Here is an 18351-nt window from a genome sequence, read left to right on the forward strand (position 1 = left end):
ACACACACGCGCACACACACACAAACAGGAATCAGCGTGTACAGCGCCATCCACAGTTTAAGTGCGATCAATGTTCAGAGTGAACAGCTGCACCTGAACGGTGGTCAGAGTGCAGGAATGACGGCCTTTCACAGGAAGACAGGGCATCTAATTTTAGAAACTGGTTATGAGATGAGCTCCCTGTGGGATGGGGGGGTGTCAAAGGGACTGCATGCTGACTGTTGCCATGGCGATCGAATTTCTGCTTGGATATCTCCTAATTAAGAGGCAGGGGTGTCAAATAAAACGGATTCAAGGGGAAAGATTTATCAAAAAGTCATTTTTCCCTTTATGTGGATCAATAGTGCCTACCCAGATCAGCAGCTAATAATGCATACCCTTAATGATAGTCGAGGGGTATATTGCAGGAGTGGGACAAAGCCTGCTGAGATGATGATTGTCATGTTCCTGTGGTCTTCAAGGGGGCCACATGTTGATTATAATGTTGGTGCTGTGATGTTTGCTGCAGCAACAAACACTCATCTTCCTGCTCAGGGAAGATTTCAATGAAAACTCGGACGCTCCGTTCTCAGCCGGCACATCTCATCAGTCTGAGTGCACTTTAATGAAGTTCAGGAAGATGAATAATTTATTTAGTCATTATGAGACTTAAAGGAAAAACCAGAAAACCTACCTAAAAGTGGCACCCCTGACTGTGATCCATCATCAGAGTTTGTCTTTGTCTCCATCCGGTGATGAAAAACAGGACAGAACATGAAGTAGCAACTTCAGTTAGGGACATTTCCAGTTCTCCACGTTGGATCTATCAGCTGATGAGAAGGTTTTTTTTGTCCTATCTCTGATGTGTTGATCACATCAACTCAAGGCTTTGGTTGCATCATTGTCTTTTTGGTCTCACTTGACACTCAAGCTGTAGATGAAACCATCAGTGTGGCAGAAAAGTCATACAGATGAATTGGGTCAATTTCCCCTAAAAGCTCTTGAAAAACTACACACCCTGAAGAGAAGGAAAACAGATTGAAAGCATTTGAAGGTGAGAGTAAAATATCAGCATGCTGTTTCTGTGTGTGATCAGAAAAACGCTGACTGTTGACCTCTGCGTGGTTGAGTGATCTCACACTGAAGTGCTGCTCAGCTTTTGTGTTCGCTCATTTCTGCTTTAGTAGAGAAAAAATACACGAAAACAAAAGCAGAAACTTCCAAAGTTAATGATCTGAAGTTACAATTTTGGATGGTAATTTTGAAGTTGTGAGCAATTCTGTGGAAATCTATAAATGAGGTAATTCAACAACAAAAAAACAAACAAAAGAAAAAAAGAATCAGGCTATTTGATCATATAATACAAGGCATCTATGATAAAATTCAAACCAGAAGGCATTATTTCATTAAACTATTCATAAAAAATCAATAAAAGAATATAACCCTTTACACAGCATAAAGATTTGCGATTCCTTAGGCTCTTAATCTAACCAATGGAAGAACATTTATGAGAGAGTAGATCAGGGATGGGCCGATATTTGCCGATAGTTAAGTGTGTCTACAGTTACACAAAGTCCTTTTTGTTTCTTTATTAGAAATGCACAACTTTTCTTTTACTGGACAATCATATTGTACTTGACCTTTTTTAACATACAGCAAAGGATGTTCATAGGTACAAATATCACTTCAAAACCTTCATATAAATATATCTGAAAGCATTCAGACCATTTATTGAATATTGGACATAACTGTGAACCATAAGCTCCCCATTGCCAGGGATCTATTAGGAACAACATGTTTCCCTATCCAAAATAACATTTACCTGAAAACAGTCAAGCACTGACAATGAATGTAAACATAAGCTTCCCAATCTATTAGAAACAAGTATACATTTAAAAAAAATGGTTCTGAAAACAATCAGAAGAATATCAGTAGCTTTTTTAATACCCATATATGCAATTATTGGCTGTTTTGGGAGCCAGTTTAGCTCGTGCTGGTTTGCGGTGCCTTCCGTCCGTGAAACCAGGGTTTGAATCCGGGCTGCTCCCTGTTCCATTCTCTGCTTCTGTGCCGGTCCCAAACCCAGTTATATTGAGAGGGTTGCGTCAGGAAGGGCATCCGGGGTAAAACATTGCCAAGTTAACCATGCGACTCGTCCTCGAAGGAGAGGTTGTTTCGCTGTGGCGACCCCTGATGGGAAAAGCCGAAAGAGTGAGAAGATATGCAATTATCGGCTGGCACCGATACATCGCCCATCCCTTGCTTCACTCTGACTATTAGGGGTTTCATCTGAAGTTCACCTTTAGTTATTTGAAGAACAAACTCATTTCCACAGGAGAGAGTGATGGTGTGGTTGGGGAGCATGGAGAAGTATCCAGAGGGTTTGCAGGATGGAGCTAAGAAGTGGGATGGAGTTGTTAAACATGGACTGATGTGAGCAAACTTTTTTTTTTAACTAATCAGCTCTCCATTTGCACAGGTTATGGCTACAGAGCACAGACTTCCACGTTAGAGCAGACAAGCTCAGCTTTTTCTCCAGCCTATCTTTAAGAGCAAACTGACACAAAGTGGCTCTCTGGATACCTACTAGTGGACCTAGCCTGTTGGCCCACCTACTCCTTTTGGGAGTTATCTACCATAGCCCACAACAGACTGACCATCCAGCTACTGATGCTACTAGTACAACTGTCTAATCATGCAAAAGAAAGTGTACAAAGGTAAACAAAAGAGTGAAAAATAAACCAGATTGAAAGCTGACTGAGTGATACAGATGTGAGCAGCAAAAGAAGCATGTCAAACAACCAGACAGAATGCATAGTGCCAAAAGCACCACAAGGGGGAGCACTACACAAAGAAATGCAGGTCAACAGGTGACATTCACAACATATCTCATGTTCAGAGAACAGAGGAAAAGGTGGATTTAGATTTTCTGTGGGAAATGAATTCAGACAAGAAAGAAGAATGGATATTAAATCTAAATGGAGACTTCAGAAATACACACAAATGCAAGTGTCAGCCATCCGAAACAGCATCTACTCCTTTTATAGGCACTAGGCTAGGGAGTAGAGTTGGCTGTAAGGGGGGTGGGGGTGGGGTGGGGTGTTGAGCTAATAAAATGTAGTCAAAGGCTGTTAAATCGCTCCCTGTACCTCAGAGTGTTTTCGGGTTTAGTGAAATGATGGCATAAACAGCCTGGAGGGAAATCCAACCATGGTCAGCCACTACTGTCCTGTAGCGCTGCAGAACACTGCTCCTCCACATCAAGAGGAGCCAGTCAAGATAACTAGACTTCTGTCAATAATTTAATAAAAATTAAGAGAATTATTCGGGTGTTAAAAATTACTTTCTGCATCAAATGTTTCAGCTGAATTGAATAATTCTCACAAACGTCATGTTTTCAGAATCTTGAATTAGAGTTTGTAGAAGTGAGCAAGCTTATGTGATCTAAACAGTAGGAACATCACCTTAAAGAGGATGGACTCAACATCACTGATGTTTTTAAAGAGTTTCTTTTTTTTATGCAGAGAAAAGTATTGTCATTTTGTCCCCACCGCTCCTCAAAAACACCTGAACAATGGCAGTTGCAGTTTTTTTTCCCTGAACATTTTAGCTCAGGTAAAAATTGAAGTGCAGTGCACTCTAAATCAGTGAAGTCACTATGAGATGGACATGGCAACTAAAGTCAAAAAGGGTGCAGATATTTATAAAATTATCATGAGAAATCATGAGAAAGAGATCAGTGAAACAAATGATCTGATCCTTTTCAATCAGTAACATCACAGCTTGAGCTCACTGAGGAAATCCTGAGAACAGTTTTAGAGACCGTTAGTCACTCCGGGATGCGGGTCACAGAGGGAGATCACATGCTGCTTAGACACAGTGAGGCGTTGGTGCCGCCAAATCCAAACGAGTTGGTAAGAGCCACCCGGCGGCCCAGAGTCCGCCACGGCTCCGCCTTGCAGGCGACATAATTGAGGCTAAACTCTGGCTCTGTGCGGTCCAGGTTTAGGGTTGGGGGCAGCACTCCGTGGTAGCAGGCTAGAGCGGTAAAGGCAGCCTCCAGGGCGCCAGCAGCTCCCAGCAGATGCCCGGTGGCTCCCTTGGTGGATGACACAGCCAGAGTCTCTGTGGTTTCACAGAAGAGCCTCTTGATGGCAGTGTTTTCGGCAGCATCCCCCAAAGGCGTGGAGGTGGCGTGAGCGTTGATGTATGTGACGTCTGCCGGGGAGATGCCTGCATCTTTGAGCGCCGCGGACATGCACCTGTAGAGAGTGTGCACAAGGTCACATGACTGACTGCCAGACACAAGGAAGTGCCTGTTAATCACAATTAAAGAAGAAAACCAGGGAAAAACATGTATTCCATGTAATAAACTGGACAAAGTCATTACCATCATTGATAATCTTATCAGAGTCACGAGTGGATCGAGGGTGTTGGAGGTGGAAATGTTCAAACAAGCAGAGCATTTTGTCTTTTAAAGACCAGAACGTAAACGTTTAGGACTGGATGCAAAAGAAAACCTCCTTAAAAATTGTTTTTCTCAAACTTTCTTATTGAATTTTGCTTCGTTGAAAGATAAAACTTGTGATTTTAACATGTTCTTGTGGTATTTTTCTCTTGATGGGGGACATATGTTTTAAAAGAATAGGTGTAACTTGCATTTCTGAGTATTTCCTTATTCAAATCGGTTTGAATCAGGAGCAAACAAGATAAATGCAGTTTGAAAAAGACTGTATTTGTCATGCTAAAGTTCAACAAGCTCCCTGCTTCGCTCCAATCTGATGCATTCACTTGTAGAGAACTAGATCCATTAACGTCTTTGTTTTCCTCATCCAAGCAGAAATATGGCTCACAACAGTACAGCTGGATTGCTCTGACAGTGCTCTCCATTTTTGTTGCAGCGATTATGTTAGACACCTCAGACCCTCACAAGGGGGCGCGGTTGCTCCATGCCAATAGTCTCGCCCACAACTCAGAGGCAAATTTCTAATGAACTACTGCCGCTCTGTAGAAACTATGTCCTAGAAAACTAAACTTTTCTTTTATTTAAATCAATCAAACAATCATAATTAAAAGAGCACTGGGAATGTTTTTACAACAGATCAAACTATGATCAAAGTGGGTCTTTAAAGAACATTCAATGAATAGAGTTTACAAAAGTGTGAGTCAAAGCAATGTCTTGCTTTAACATCGGCTCAAAAGAGTCACGTGGATGGTCCGGTTTGTGCTGTTCTTCTACAAAACTCCAGAAAAACCAGCAGCTCTGGCCCAGCACCCACAGTGGAAAACGTCTGAAAACTGCGGTGGTAGAGCTCTGGCTTCAAACTACAACTTTACGTGAACACTGAGAAAACATAGAAGCTCTTTCTCCAGCAGGGTTACCTGAAAGCTCCATCTCCATCTGCAGAAGGGGCTGTTATGTGACTGGCATCCCCTGAGAGCCCGTAGCCCAGGATCTCTGCATAGATCCTTGCTCCTCTCTTCACAGCGTGCTCCAGCTCCTCCAGCAGGAGCACCGCTGCTCCCTCCCCCATCACAAAGCCCTCTCTTTCTGGGTGGAAGGGCCTTGAGGCCAGTGTTGGTCTGTCGTTCCACTTGGTGGCAAGTGCTCGGGCTCTAGCAAAGCCTGCTATGGAGAGAGGCCCGACACAGGATTCCGTCCCCCCCGTAACCATAGCAACTGCATCTCCATGAGCAATGAATCTGGCTGCATCACCAACGGCATGAGCTCCTGTGGTGCACGCTGTGGATACAGCATGGTTGGGTCCCTTCAGTTTGTGCTTGATGCTGATGTGCCCAGCTGCCATGTTAACAAGGATGCGGGGAACAAAGAAGGGGCTCACTTTCTTGTAGCCCCTCTCCTGGAAGGCAGCAGAGGTGCTGGCAATATCGTCCAGTGACACCATACCCATGCCAACTGCAACCCCCGTGCTGAGCTGCTCCTCCAGGCTTTCAGGGAACCAGGCTGCGTCCTCCAGAGCCAGCTGTGCTGCTCCCAGGGCCATCACAGTAGCTGCAGACATGTTGCTGATTTCCCCCCGAGAGACGAACCGGTCCCCCTTAAACTGGCCCTCATCAGCGCCTCTAGGCACCAGAGCTGCCACCCTGCAGGGGAGGCCCCGGTAGTCCTCAGACTCCAGAGCCACAATCCCGCTCCGACCTTGGATCAGACACTCCCAGGGCAGATTGCAGCCGGTGCCTAGAGGGCAAACCAGCCCAAGGCCCGTAACCACAACCCTCCGCCTGTGCGACTGTCCGCTCCCGCTGCTGAGCCTAACTCCCTTTGGACAAATGTGGGCATTTCGAAGGAAAGCCCTGCCCGGCTGAACTATCGCCCGGACTGTAGTCCAGATGGACATCGTCTTCCCCTGATGGAGCTCTAACTTTCGTTACACAGTATGAACTTAAGCTCTGGACAGCCCAAGTAACTGTCCATGCAGGGTTTGTTTTGAGTAATCTTTGGATCTGCCCTAGAAAATGCCAGCTTTTTGTGCCTGAACCTTCTCTTAGATTTAGCCTAAAACAAACTAAAATAGCAACCACACAACAAATATTGTTTATTGGGAGTTAAAAATAATAATGCAACAGCTGCAGATTGTGCGCGCGCATTTTTCCCCTTTAACATTAGACTCCGGCGTAATAAAGCCACCTAAATGTAGGACCCCAAACACAGAGTTAGCTAAGTAGCTGTCAGCGTTAGCTCCCCAATCCGTTGATATATCCGCTTTTCTGGAGGGACGGGCGTTACAGCTGGCTTGGTTTTGTCGGAAACATGAGTCTATCTCCGGCGGTTACAACTCTGTGCGAGAACTCCACGGATGTTTTCCTGGACGCCGCCAAACTGCTGCTCACCTACGCCGATAACATTCTGAGGTGAAGCTGGATGGATGATCATCATGGAGATTCGTTAGATTTCTGAAATTTCTGATGATCGTGACTGTTTTATCTTTAACTTACTGTCATTTATAACCTTAATTAAACCTGCACAGATGTAAAAGAAGCCATACAGAATAGCGGCATTTAGAGTCACTCATGCGCCCTAATATATCAAATTTGCAAAAATGCTATTTATTTTCCTGGCTGCACCAGAGTCTCACTCTTCCTCTATCCTTCTGAGTGGATTCCGACACTATCTCTCCTATTTGATCGCCTTTCCTTCATTTGTGTTATTTACAGCCTTTTCAGTGGTTGCTTTCATAGTTTTAGCAATTTAGGTCACACAATTCAAAGTCCTTCAAATTTTAGCCTCAGTGATTTACCGTGTTCCCCAAGGCTCTGATCTGGGTCCATTCCTCCTCATTTCCCCTCTCTCCTTAAAAACATGTTTCCAAAATTGAGCTTCATTTGACTTTTTTTTAAAATGTATTTTCTTTGGGAGAAGACACCCAGCTCTATCTCTAACAAATCTATGTGCATTGTTTCACCTGCCTTTTTTTCCTGATGTTGTTTTACCTCACATCGCTCTAATTCAAAACCTCTTTGTTTGTGTAAAGTCTACACTTTTCAATGAAAACATCTTCTCCATCACTATTACGTCGTCTTTGGGTGCCCTTTCTTCACAGGATAAGAGTTTTGGTTTCATGCAGGATTACATCATTCCAGTTCCATATTGATAAAATTGCTCAAAATTTATCAGTACAGTTCCACCTTTGTAATAATTGTCGTTGCCCCTCTCACAAGCCACATCCTACCTCCATCCCTGTCTGCAAACTCATCACTTCCTGTCCTCTTTACTTCCTCCTCATTGGTCTACTACCTAAATTCTGTCTATAATAAAACTTCATCTCATCTAATCACTGTCATTCTGAAAGAATTGAAACGATTTCTTATGAAATCATTTCAAAATCTTCCTTTCAAAGGAATATAAAAACCCCTCCCCTCATTGTCTGTTTCCTCCTCTCTGTTGGTCCCTCTTGTTCCTTCCTCAGATCCTCCTCTTGACTTCACTTCGCTGCACCGTTTGCACCACAGGACGTAAAACCTTCGGCTGTGAAACTCATGTCCTACTGATGTCTAAACACTGAACTTCATTTAAAAAAAAAATCAAAATTCTGAACTTTTCTGTCAATAAAAAAAACAAAACTATTTGGCGACACTTTTTTGTCTGTGTGCTCCCAAACCTCTCTCTCCTCTTTTACACTTTTTTTTCATAATCTTTTTTCGTGTACTCGGTTATCATACGGTTTTGAAAGCCACTCCAAACTAATTTGTGTTGTAATTCTTATTAATTCACTTCATGAGCTTTATCAGATGTGTGCAGTGATCCAAAAATTGGTCTGATTTAAGTGAAACTACAGATATACCTACATTTTGGGGCTGTTGCAAAAAGTTCCACCCTTTGAATTCAGATCAGACTGAAATGCTTTCCCCTCAGAAAACTGACATCAGTTTGTTTTTATGGGATGTTTCTATCCACCCCCATAGGTACCCCAACGTGGAGAAGTACAGATCCATCCGGATAGGTAATCCCACTTTCTCCACTAAGCTGCTGCCCATCAAAGGAGCTGTGGAATGTCTCTTTGAGATGGGCTTTGAGGAGGTAATGCTGTTAAATTTAGGTTAGGATGATAAGATAGCTGGGTTTCACTGGTGTCAAGACTCTGGTTGCTTGATAGGACTCGACTGCAAGTAAATGTCTTTTTTTTTTTTTTAAGGCTGAGACACACCTGGTCTTTCCCAAGGCAGCATCGGTGGAGCAGCTGAGGCTCGTGAGAGAGTCCATAGCAGCGGAGCGTGATCAGAGGCTAAAGGGGGAGTGTCCTGTTCCGCCTGCTGCACAGCGTGTTGCCTCAGCACAGCAGAGTCCAACTGCAGCCGCTGCTCCTGCGGCTGCTCCCACTGCGGCTCCTACTCCCCCTGCAGGTGCCCCTAGCCAGCTGGCAGAGTTCTCTGCTCAGCAGCCGTCGTCTCTGGTAAACAGAGCCTTTGTTTTAACTTTAAAATTATACATGAGTCATTTAAAGATATGTATCTGCTTTGCCTAATGGAGGTGACTGCTCATGTTCCAACCTTTTAGAATCAGAATCAGCTTTATTGGCCAAGTACAGTGCACGTACAAGGAATTTGGCTTTGGTGTCTTGTGCTCTCGTGCAAACTACAAAAATATTTAAAACGAGTTTAATGAAGTAAGACAGGAAAGGATAAATCATAAAAAGAAAGTACTATGAGGTAGATATAGGAAGATTTAAACATAACTAAATAAAAAATGCAACTGTGTTCTGGTGTGACACTTTCTGTGGTTTTGTTCAGTGTTCTAGAGTGGTCTGGAGTGGTTTTGGTGCCCTGAGTCCTAAAGCGCCGCCCTGACGGGAAAAGGCCGTCAAAGCTGCATGAGAGGCGTTGTCCCTTAACAGCAGAGGACTAGTTTACATCAGTACCAGGGAAAAGTTTCCTGAAACTTTTGTTAACTACTTAAATGTGCCAAAATCAGCAGAAAAAAACAGTTTTAGGAGCCTATCACGGGCTTCAAGGTGCTAGACAGGCCTAAACTGTCCCCTTTTGGATCCATAAGGTCTGACAGAGCAGTAGGCAGAACGCAGATGCTTTGTGCTTATTTGCTCTTGTCTTTCTTTGACCTGATGGGGGCAGGCTTGAGCTCGCCTGACTCAGTCAGTGTGAATGTTGCATCGCTAGCTCGCATGTCTGTAACTCCTCGCAGTCAGTCGGAAGCCAGGCAAGCTTCTGTCAGTGGGGGCTCATCTTTTGGAGAGCGGGTGTCCAGCTGTGAGTGAATTCTTACTCACTCAGTATGTGTACACTTTGTGTGCTGTTGACTGTGTGATGGGACTTCCTGTTGTGTGAGTGTCTAAGTTTGTCGTTCCTTTTGATGGGAAAGATAGTTCAGCCGTGTAGGTGTGGGATACTGTTTGAAGACTCATCGTGTAGGTGAGGATGCCAACTGTGGACTTGATCTTTTGATTGTTCTGGAAAAATAAACATACTTTAACCATTTTGAGGAGCTTTAACATTCAGGACAGCTGCTCTTAGGGAATGTTTTTGCTTTCATTCAAATTTAAGATAGAAAATCACTCTGAAATGGGTATGTGGAAACTTGATTGACATGTAATCGTCCAATTGAGGCTCTGAAACGGCCTTAGTGGGTGTGTTCCAACAACTGACATACCTGTCTGTTGAAAGGAAGTGTTCATTGTAGAGTAGTGCTGGGAGAACAGGTTTTAAGGTGAAATCAACAAGTGACGTGACGACAAGCTGCATCCATCAGATATGTCCTTCAGTCTTGATGCAGACAGAATAGCTATGGAGGGATATTTTTCTGTTCTCCCTGTTCCAAAAGGAAACCCAGAAGTTCCAACTGTTGCAGTTCCTCTAACCACCACTGGTAGCTGGTTTCAAAAGAGATACATTCTTAAACAAACTAGATAATCCAACTTTGCGCTTGGAAAACGTAGCGCTTGTTTGAAAAATAATTTAATGTTTATAAAATTGTATGTTTCTTTACAACAGCTCTATATTTTTAACTTGTTGGTCTGATCAGAATCAGTGTATTAGATTACACAGACTTTGGCCTACAGGTACAGCAGTCAGTCTCTGACTTAAGACTCGTCGGTTCGCTCTGGTCGCCTTCCTCTGTTAATGTGTCCCTAGAAAAGACTCTGAGCCCCACATATCTCCCGGTGGCTCGGTGACTCTAAAGTGCTTAGGACCTTCTAAGAAGGGAGGGAGGGGGGGTAAAACACTATTATATAAGTATATTTCTGTATGTCTATGGCTCTAGACCAAGAGTAAAACCTTTCACTCCAAACACTTAGTGAAGCATTACAGTTTCTGAACAGGATCATTTCTAGTTGAAACAGATTCAGAACTACCGGTAATTCACTTTGCATAAACTTTCAATTTTTCCCCTTCTCTGCCATGAATTGACAGTGGTGTTCAGACTGGTAATTTCTGGGGGCATCATATTTGCATTGACTGAGTGGATCACTCTCTGCATCACTGAGCAGCAGCACATTTTGTTCAATTTATGATGATGGTCCTCTAAGCTGTGCTCTCTGATCTGCTTTGCTTCCCAGGAGAGCAGCATGAGCTTCTTCCTGATCCTTCAGTCCAACTTTCAGCACGTGCTGCAGTATGAGAGCCCAGAGCTGCAGCAGAAAGCTCTCAGTGTGATTCCTCAGCAGAAGCTGTCGGACGCTGCCGGGCTCGGGCTGAACCAGGCCAGAGAGGCCGACCCAGGTGAGACATTGGCCGTTCACAGGAGCCGCTCATACACATAGGTAGCTGGTGAACGCAGCTTGTGTGTCTTCAGGATGCAAGCTGGGAACAGAAGACTTCTTGGTACTGGAGCTGCTTCGCTGGTTCAAACAGAGCTTCTTCTCCTGGGTGAACTGTCTGCCTTGCAGCCACTGTGGAGGCCCCACCCAGAACGCTGGCTCCCTCAGCCCCACCACCGACGACCTCCACTGGGGAGCTCAGCGAGTGGAAAATCATTTCTGCCAGAGCTGTCGGCTCTCCACCAGATTCCCCAGGTGGGTCCATATTCCTTGACTTGGAAGACAAAGTTGGGTGATATCTTAGTCTTTCGTGGCTTTGTTCTACTGGGAGAAAAAAAAAGAGCTCCCAGGTATTATCAAATGATGTATAAAGCATCTGTAGGAAGCAGTATCGGCTTGTGTTGCTGGAGAATTTAAATGTTCGCCTCAGCTGCTGTTTCCTGGAAACCTGTGACATGCTGCTCAGGCCACACCCACAACATTGCAACAACAGAACCAAGTCCAAAGCGGATTAGAGCTGACGGAAGATGTTACAAACTGAGACCAGGGGCTGCATTTATAAACGTTGCGTACGCACAAAAGAAGGCGTACGCCACTCTCTACGCAATAGTTGAGATTTATAAAAAGCAAACTTGACGGGAAAATTTGCGGTCCTTCACGCAAGCTCTGACCCAGGCGTACGCACAAAAACGGGTGAAATGAGAAACGGCGACACCGTCGGCAGATGGAAGAAACACGTGAAAGTGAAAATGACAATACTGCCTCTCAGAAATAACATGAAGACTTCACAAAACAAGTCTTACAATTAACAGCCTACACGAAGACCCGTTTGATCGATCAGCAGTGAAACAAAAAAAAAAAAACGAAAATTACAACAGAAATTCAAATGAACACATATTTGCAGAAAGAAAAGTGAAATATGTTCCACAATATTGGCATGTTGTGCAATTCATCCTCATAAATAATATAGTTAACAGAACGAAATAATGTACAAAACTGATATTCCCGTCAATGTGTCCGTCTGGCGGAGCAGATATAGGTGCGGGCGTGCGGACGGACGGACGGACAGACGCACTAATTGTCCACTGGGGAAAGTTGTTTTCATATTAAAACATTTCTTCATAAACTATGGAATTATGGTATTCATGAATATGCCTTTAGTTTGTTTTATTTTTGATAAAACAATGTATGGCGTATGTCTCGACCATTCAGAAAGCAACAAGAAATTACATTTGCGCTGAACAATTTCCCATTTCCACGTCGATTATTACCGACATTTGTAGCTTGTCAGATGCAATTAAATGGAGGGAAATAAAATGCCCCATCACAATGCGTAATGACGCACAATGGCTGATCTTGCGCTCTTAGAAGATGTGGCAAATGGAAGAATTCGGAGTGAACGCATCTTTAGACAGCAAGAAGACGTGCTGGCAAACGAGGACGAGTGGTTTAGGAGCCGGTTCCGACTTCCTCGAGCCGTCCTGTTGGTGCTTTTGGGGGTGTGTCACCCGGTGCATCTGGCGCGTCGTGTCCCCCTGCGCGTCAGTCACCACTCCACTTAAGGGATTCCCCAATTATTGCCGCCAGTCTGTCATCAAGAGGGGTCAGCTCCGGTGTTTTATAAATGAGGCCCCAGGTGTTTTCTTCATCCTGCTGATTGTTTCTTCTCAACTTCAGATACAACAACCCTGAGAAGCTGCTGCAGACCAGGAGAGGGCGCTGTGGAGAGTGGGCAAACTGCTTCACGTTGTGCTGCAGAGCCATGGGTCTAGAGGCCAGGTACATCTGGGACAGCACAGGTACGCCTGAGATCGGTCTGCGTGAGTCTCTGTAAAACCTGATCTTTGTAGGAAGGCCTGGTTGCCAGGGAAACCAGTTTTCTTTGTTGCTCAGTTCTGGGATAACGCAATAACACCTTGATGTACAGTTGGACGCTTTATTCCAGCTAAGAAAGTGTGGCCTTATTCAGATAATCTGCTCAGAGCTATAGAATAACAATTTTAGTTAACTAGCTTAGTTTGATAATTTGTGATCCTTTTTATCACTGTGTGTTGATCTGTACTTTTTAAATGAACTGGTTGAAAATGGAATTTTAGGTAAATTTGAACTTTCTCTGGGGACCTGCTCACTGGAAAAACCAGTTTTTATGTTTACATATACAGGATTAACCAGATTACCACACCTCCACTGTCTTGCATGGGGAATCCCGGTTCCCTACTTCCAGCAGCATCTCTCTGTTCAAAGTATTTGCAGTTTTTGTCTTGGTCAAAAGTTTAGATTTTTGTGCGGACAGGATCTGCCTCAGGAAACCGGGTTTTCCAGAATTCCTCATTTCTCCCTCCTGAAAATGTGGTTTTTGGAGAACACTTGATTGTAACCCATTCAGTGTGATCGTCCTGCTGCGTTCGTGTCTGTTGTCCTGGCTGCTGCTAAGAAGGTCTGAGTGAAGGTGTGTCGTTGCAGACCACGTGTGGACAGAGGTGTACTCTGCAGCTCAGCGCCGTTGGCTGCACTGTGACCCTTGCGAGAACGTCTGCGACAAGCCACTGCTGTATGAAGTGGGCTGGGGGAAGAAGCTGGCCTACATCTTGGCTTTCTCCAAGGACCAGGTCAGAACCAAAATCGGCATGGCTATAAAAGGTCCAGGATGTGAAATGGTTTTCTTTGGGTGCATAATCTGCCGAAAAATATTATAAAGGAACAGCAGAAACAATAACGGTTGTTGTGTTTCCCCTGCTTCCAAGTCTAGAAAGAAGTGTGGTGAATAAGTACAATGGAGTTTTAGGGCCAGTTTACAAAAAAATAAATAAAATTATGACCTTTAAGTCGTAAATTTACGAGAAATTATCTCATAAATTTACGAGTTTTTTCTCGTGAATTAACGACTTAAAATCTCATAAATTTACGAGAAAAAAGTCATAGATTAACGAGGAAATCAACTCAAAGTTGTCTGTTACCGGAGCCTAGCTTGAAGATGAAATATGTGGAGCCTTTTGTAAGGCTTTATTTCCGGATAGGTTTAAAAAACAAAGAGATTCTGAACCTTTTGGCGAGTCAAAATCATTGTCAGTGGAACCGGGTTTCCGGGGTTTTATGTTGGTAAAGCGGAATTTCATATGATAAGGAGCTCAGAGACACGGACCGCTGCAGCCTTTATTTTCCTTTTCATTCACAAAAGCTGAAGTTCGTTTGTCACCTTACGTCATGAACCTGTCATCCGAACGCCAATGCGGAAGTAAACTGTGTTACATACGCCCCCTCCTCCAGATGAAACGTCCCGTTTCAACATAAAACAATAAAGAGGAATGAAGATAGTCTGTTATATTAGCATTAGAACGTTGAAAATGCCAAAAATGCTCCTCCCTGGACGGAAGCATTACACAAACGTAGAGATCTGAGACCGGAGCGCCAGATGCACCGGGTGACACGCGTGGTTCCTCCGAGTGCTCTTCTGTAACGCCGGGCCCAAAAGCCCGCAGAAGTCCAAGAGGACGGTTTGAGGAAGTCGGAACCGGCTCCTAAACCACTCGTCCTCGTTTGCCAGCACGTCTTCTTGCGGTCTAAAGATGCGTTCTCTCCGAATTCTTCCATTTGCCACATCTTCTAAGAGCGCAAGATCAGCCATTGTGCGTCATTACGCATTGTGATGGGGCATTTTATTTCCCTCCATTTATTACATCTCACAAACTACAGATGTCGGTAATAATCGACGTGGAAATGGGAAATTGTTCAGCGCAAATGTAATTTCTTGTTGCTTTCTGAATGGTTGAGACATACGCCATACATTGTTTTATCAAACATAAAACAAACTAAAGGCATATTCATGAATACCATAATTCCATAGCCTATGAAGAAATGTTTTAATATTAAAACGACTTTCCCCAGTGGACAATTAGTGCGTCTGTCCGTCCGTCCGCACGCCCGCACCTATATCTGCTCCGCCAGACGGACACATTGACGAGAATATCAGTTTTGTACATTATTTCGTTCTGTTAACTATATTATTTATGAGGATGAATTGCACAACATGCCAACATTGCAGAACATATTTCACTTTTCTTTTTGCAAATATGTGTTCATTTGAATTTCTGTTGTAATTTTCGTTTGTTGTTTTTGTTTGTTTGTTTCACTGCTGATCGATCAAACGGGTCTTCGTGTAGGCTGTTAATATTAAGACTTGCTTTGTGAAGTCTTCATGTTATTTATGAGAGGCAGTATTGTCATTTTTACTTTCACGTGTTTCTTCCATCTGCCGACGGTGTCGCCGTTTCTCATTTCACCCGTTTTTGTGCATACGCCTGGGTCAGAGCTTGCGTGAAGGACCGCACATTTTCCCGTCAAGTTTGCTTTTTATAAATCTCAACTATTGCGTAGAGAGTGGCGTACGCCTTCTTTTGTGCGTACGCAACGTTTATAAATGCAGCCCCTGGTCTTTGGTGGAGGAAGAAAGGATTGAAGTGGACAGCTAACTGCAGGGATACTAATGGCTTCATCGGGCTGCAGAGCCACCAATCAATACATAAAACATTAATAAATCGTAAATCAAACAAATGAGCTTCCAACATTTGGAACGTTATCAATAAACATTCATCTCACCTGTTCCATTGTGTTTGGCGTTCACTTGCTGCTGTTCTGTATGCTCACTTCCACTTTAATCTAATAAATTTACGAGATTTTTCTTGTAAATTTATGACTTAAAATCACGTGACATTACTTTTTATTTTTTTGTGCTGGCCCTAAAACCCCGTCGTAAATAAGAGCATGTGATTTCAAATAAAAATAAGACTCCTTCTCCCAACTGGGGGTGGAAAGGTTCTGACCCCATCAGACGGCTGTTGGTGTGCTGCAGGTGGTGGATGTGACATGGAGGTATTCCTGCAAACACGCAGAGGTTCTGCGCAGAAGAACCAGAGTTCAGGAGGGCTGGCTGCTGCACGCCATTGATGGTCTCAACGCCTCGGTGAGTCCGCGTCCTAAACCGGGATTGACGCCGAAGGGGGGGAGGGGGGCACTCATCTGACACCCTCTCTGTGTTTGTGTCAACAGAGGCAGCAGCCTCTAAGTTCAGACAGGAAGAAAGAGCTGACCCAAAGGCTTCTGGTAGAGCTGGTGGAGTTTATTTCTCCTAAGAAACCAAAACCAGGAGAGCTGGGGGGGCGCAACTCTGGATCTCTGGCCTGGAGGGTTGCCCGGGGAGAGACAGGAGCGCAGGCTTCAACGCAGGTAAGCTGCACCACTCCAAAACTAACAGAAAATAACTTTGTAAAGAAGTCTAATAAGATCCAGCGTAGCTCTGCCTTCAGTCGCTTGGTGTGCCGATTATTCTTAGTTGCATGTTTGCACTGAATTACAGAATCGCAGAACCAAACAGTTATATATGCTCTTGGCGTGTCTCATGTCATGTGTCCTAAAAATGATCACACCTCCTACAATAGAAATGACAGACAACGTCCCTGAAGGTTGCTCACTCTGGTGTATTTTGTTGTCAGGCTGCAGGTTTCGTCTTCTCTCCTACTGAGACAGAAAAGGGGAACAAGCTGCTTCACGTGCGCTACAGCGCCATCAAGGACCAATACTGCAGAGTTTCCAATGACAATGAAACAATCCCCGGGTGGGATGGGTGCTTGTGGACTAAAGAGTCAGTCTTCAGGAAGGAGGAGTGTGACTGGCAAATGGTGAGTATCTGTAGTGCTCCTTGTTGTCCTATGGGTTAAAATGATCTGACTCAGTCAGTGAAAAGCTGAAGAAAAGAGTTCTGGATCTGTGCAGACCACATGACCTGTCTGTCTTCAGGTGTACATTGCTCGGACAGAAGACTCGTCTGTTGGCAGGATCAGTTGGAAGTTTGACTTCGCTCCAGCAGGAATGACAATCCAGTCCGTTTCCATCAAGGTCAGCAGCACGACCTTCCACTCTGGAAAAGTGAGGTGGCATGTCCAGGCGGGCGACAAAAGCAAAGAAGTTCCTGGAGGTAGGACTTTAGTTGATTTGGAACAGTCCACATGTCTTTGGGTCTTGTGAACCGGTGTTCTCCAACCCCCTAGATGGGACGTTGCAGGTCCTGCCTGGTCTGTGCGGCTCTCCGGATCTTCTAGTGGAAGCAGAACTGAGTGGAGGAGATGGGGACACCTCATGGCAGCACGCTCAGCTCTTCAGACAAAGTTTGAAAGATGAGGAGGGGTCTTCCTTTGAAGTAATTGTGTCACTGCAGGAAGACTCCTGAGGACAGCTCGATGGGAGCTGAAAGGCTCGTGGAAGCACTATGTGTCCTCCAGGATCAGAAGTTGTGAGAACAAATGAAAGATTCCTCTGCCTTTGTCTCTGTGAAACAGTTATACCTCTGATCTAAACGGATTAAGATGTTCTTCTGGATTGTTAATTCAGTTAATTTAGTCACTTTAAGATATTCTGCTCTTAAAAAATTATGAAACATACTGAAATGGTATGTGGTGGAGGAGGAGTGTTCCTCCCTGAAAGAGAACATTAACCCGCAGGAGCAGCAGCCCCTTCACATGAAGCTTCATGGCTGTGACAGCTAACAGGCTCACAGATCAAGCCCCGCCCCGGTGCTGCTCATCACAGCCACACCCACCGTTCACGGTGCAACAGAGAAAGCCATCCTGCTGTCTGCACAGTGATTTCAGCTGGGAATGAAGATGTTTTTGTCTAAACCTCTTTGAGCTGCCAGGGGGCAGAGCGAAACTACAAAAGTGTGGGTCGTAAACATACTGTCAAACTTCACTTAGTCAAATAAAAACATTTATTAGTTTTTATACCAGTCTTGTTCTATTCTTTTTTTCCCACATTTTTTATATTTTATACTATTTTGTGACAGAGGTGAACGTAGAAATTTTTTGTTCAATTTTGACTGGTTTTATTTGAGATCTGTCCATTTACAAAAGTTGATGCCGTAAAGTCATGCCCATTGTAAATTTTTCTTTCAACTAAATGTGGAAAAATGAAGAGCTTTTCATCACATTTGTTTTCTTCTAAAATACAATTCATCCAGAAGCTCCAAAGATAGAACAGATGTGCAGATTTTTATTTTTTTTAAAATAAAAGCAGAGCAGACATATAAAGATATAATTATGGAGTAATTGAAGGTCATTTCCCCGATATTTGCAAAAAAATATTTCTGTAA

The 18351-nt window shown here is 44.0% G+C and overlaps 2 protein-coding genes across 3 annotated transcripts; one reads left to right on the forward strand and one right to left on the reverse strand.

Annotated features, from left to right (window-relative positions):
• Nucleotides 1-1553: 1553 nt before the first annotated feature.
• On the reverse strand, nt 1554-6556 carry oxsm (3-oxoacyl-ACP synthase, mitochondrial). Of its 2 annotated transcripts, XR_013659137.1 has the most exons (3): nt 5362-6556; nt 2280-4241; nt 1554-2169 (listed from the first exon to the last, which is right to left on the reverse strand). XR_013659137.1 is itself a non-coding variant. In XM_004074108.4 (2 exons), the coding sequence occupies exons 1-2, from the start codon at nt 6336-6338 to the stop codon at nt 3839-3841; spliced, it is 1380 nt and encodes a 459-aa protein (XP_004074156.1). In that variant the 5' UTR covers nt 6339-6556; the 3' UTR covers nt 1554-3838. The 2 variants fall into 2 exon arrangements, 1 of the variants encoding a protein (XP_004074156.1); XM_004074108.4 differs by having other exon boundaries at nt 1554-4241.
• A 60-nt stretch (nt 6557-6616) lies between these two features.
• Nucleotides 6617-17983, forward strand: ngly1 (N-glycanase 1). Its single transcript, XM_011481082.4, has 12 exons — nt 6617-6852; nt 8404-8518; nt 8634-8891; nt 11010-11172; nt 11246-11465; nt 12888-13009; nt 13674-13819; nt 16060-16170; nt 16257-16433; nt 16700-16885; nt 17004-17181; nt 17255-17983. Exons 1-12 carry the CDS (start codon nt 6752-6754, stop codon nt 17431-17433), a joined length of 1956 nt encoding a protein of 651 aa, XP_011479384.1. The 5' UTR covers nt 6617-6751; the 3' UTR covers nt 17434-17983.
• Nucleotides 17984-18351: the final 368 nt, after the last annotated feature.

Source organism: Oryzias latipes, chromosome 11 (genome assembly GCF_053564925.1).
Source record: "Oryzias latipes strain Hd-rR chromosome 11, Olatipes_Hd-rR_3.1".
Taxonomy (NCBI): domain Eukaryota; kingdom Metazoa; phylum Chordata; class Actinopteri; order Beloniformes; family Adrianichthyidae; genus Oryzias; species Oryzias latipes.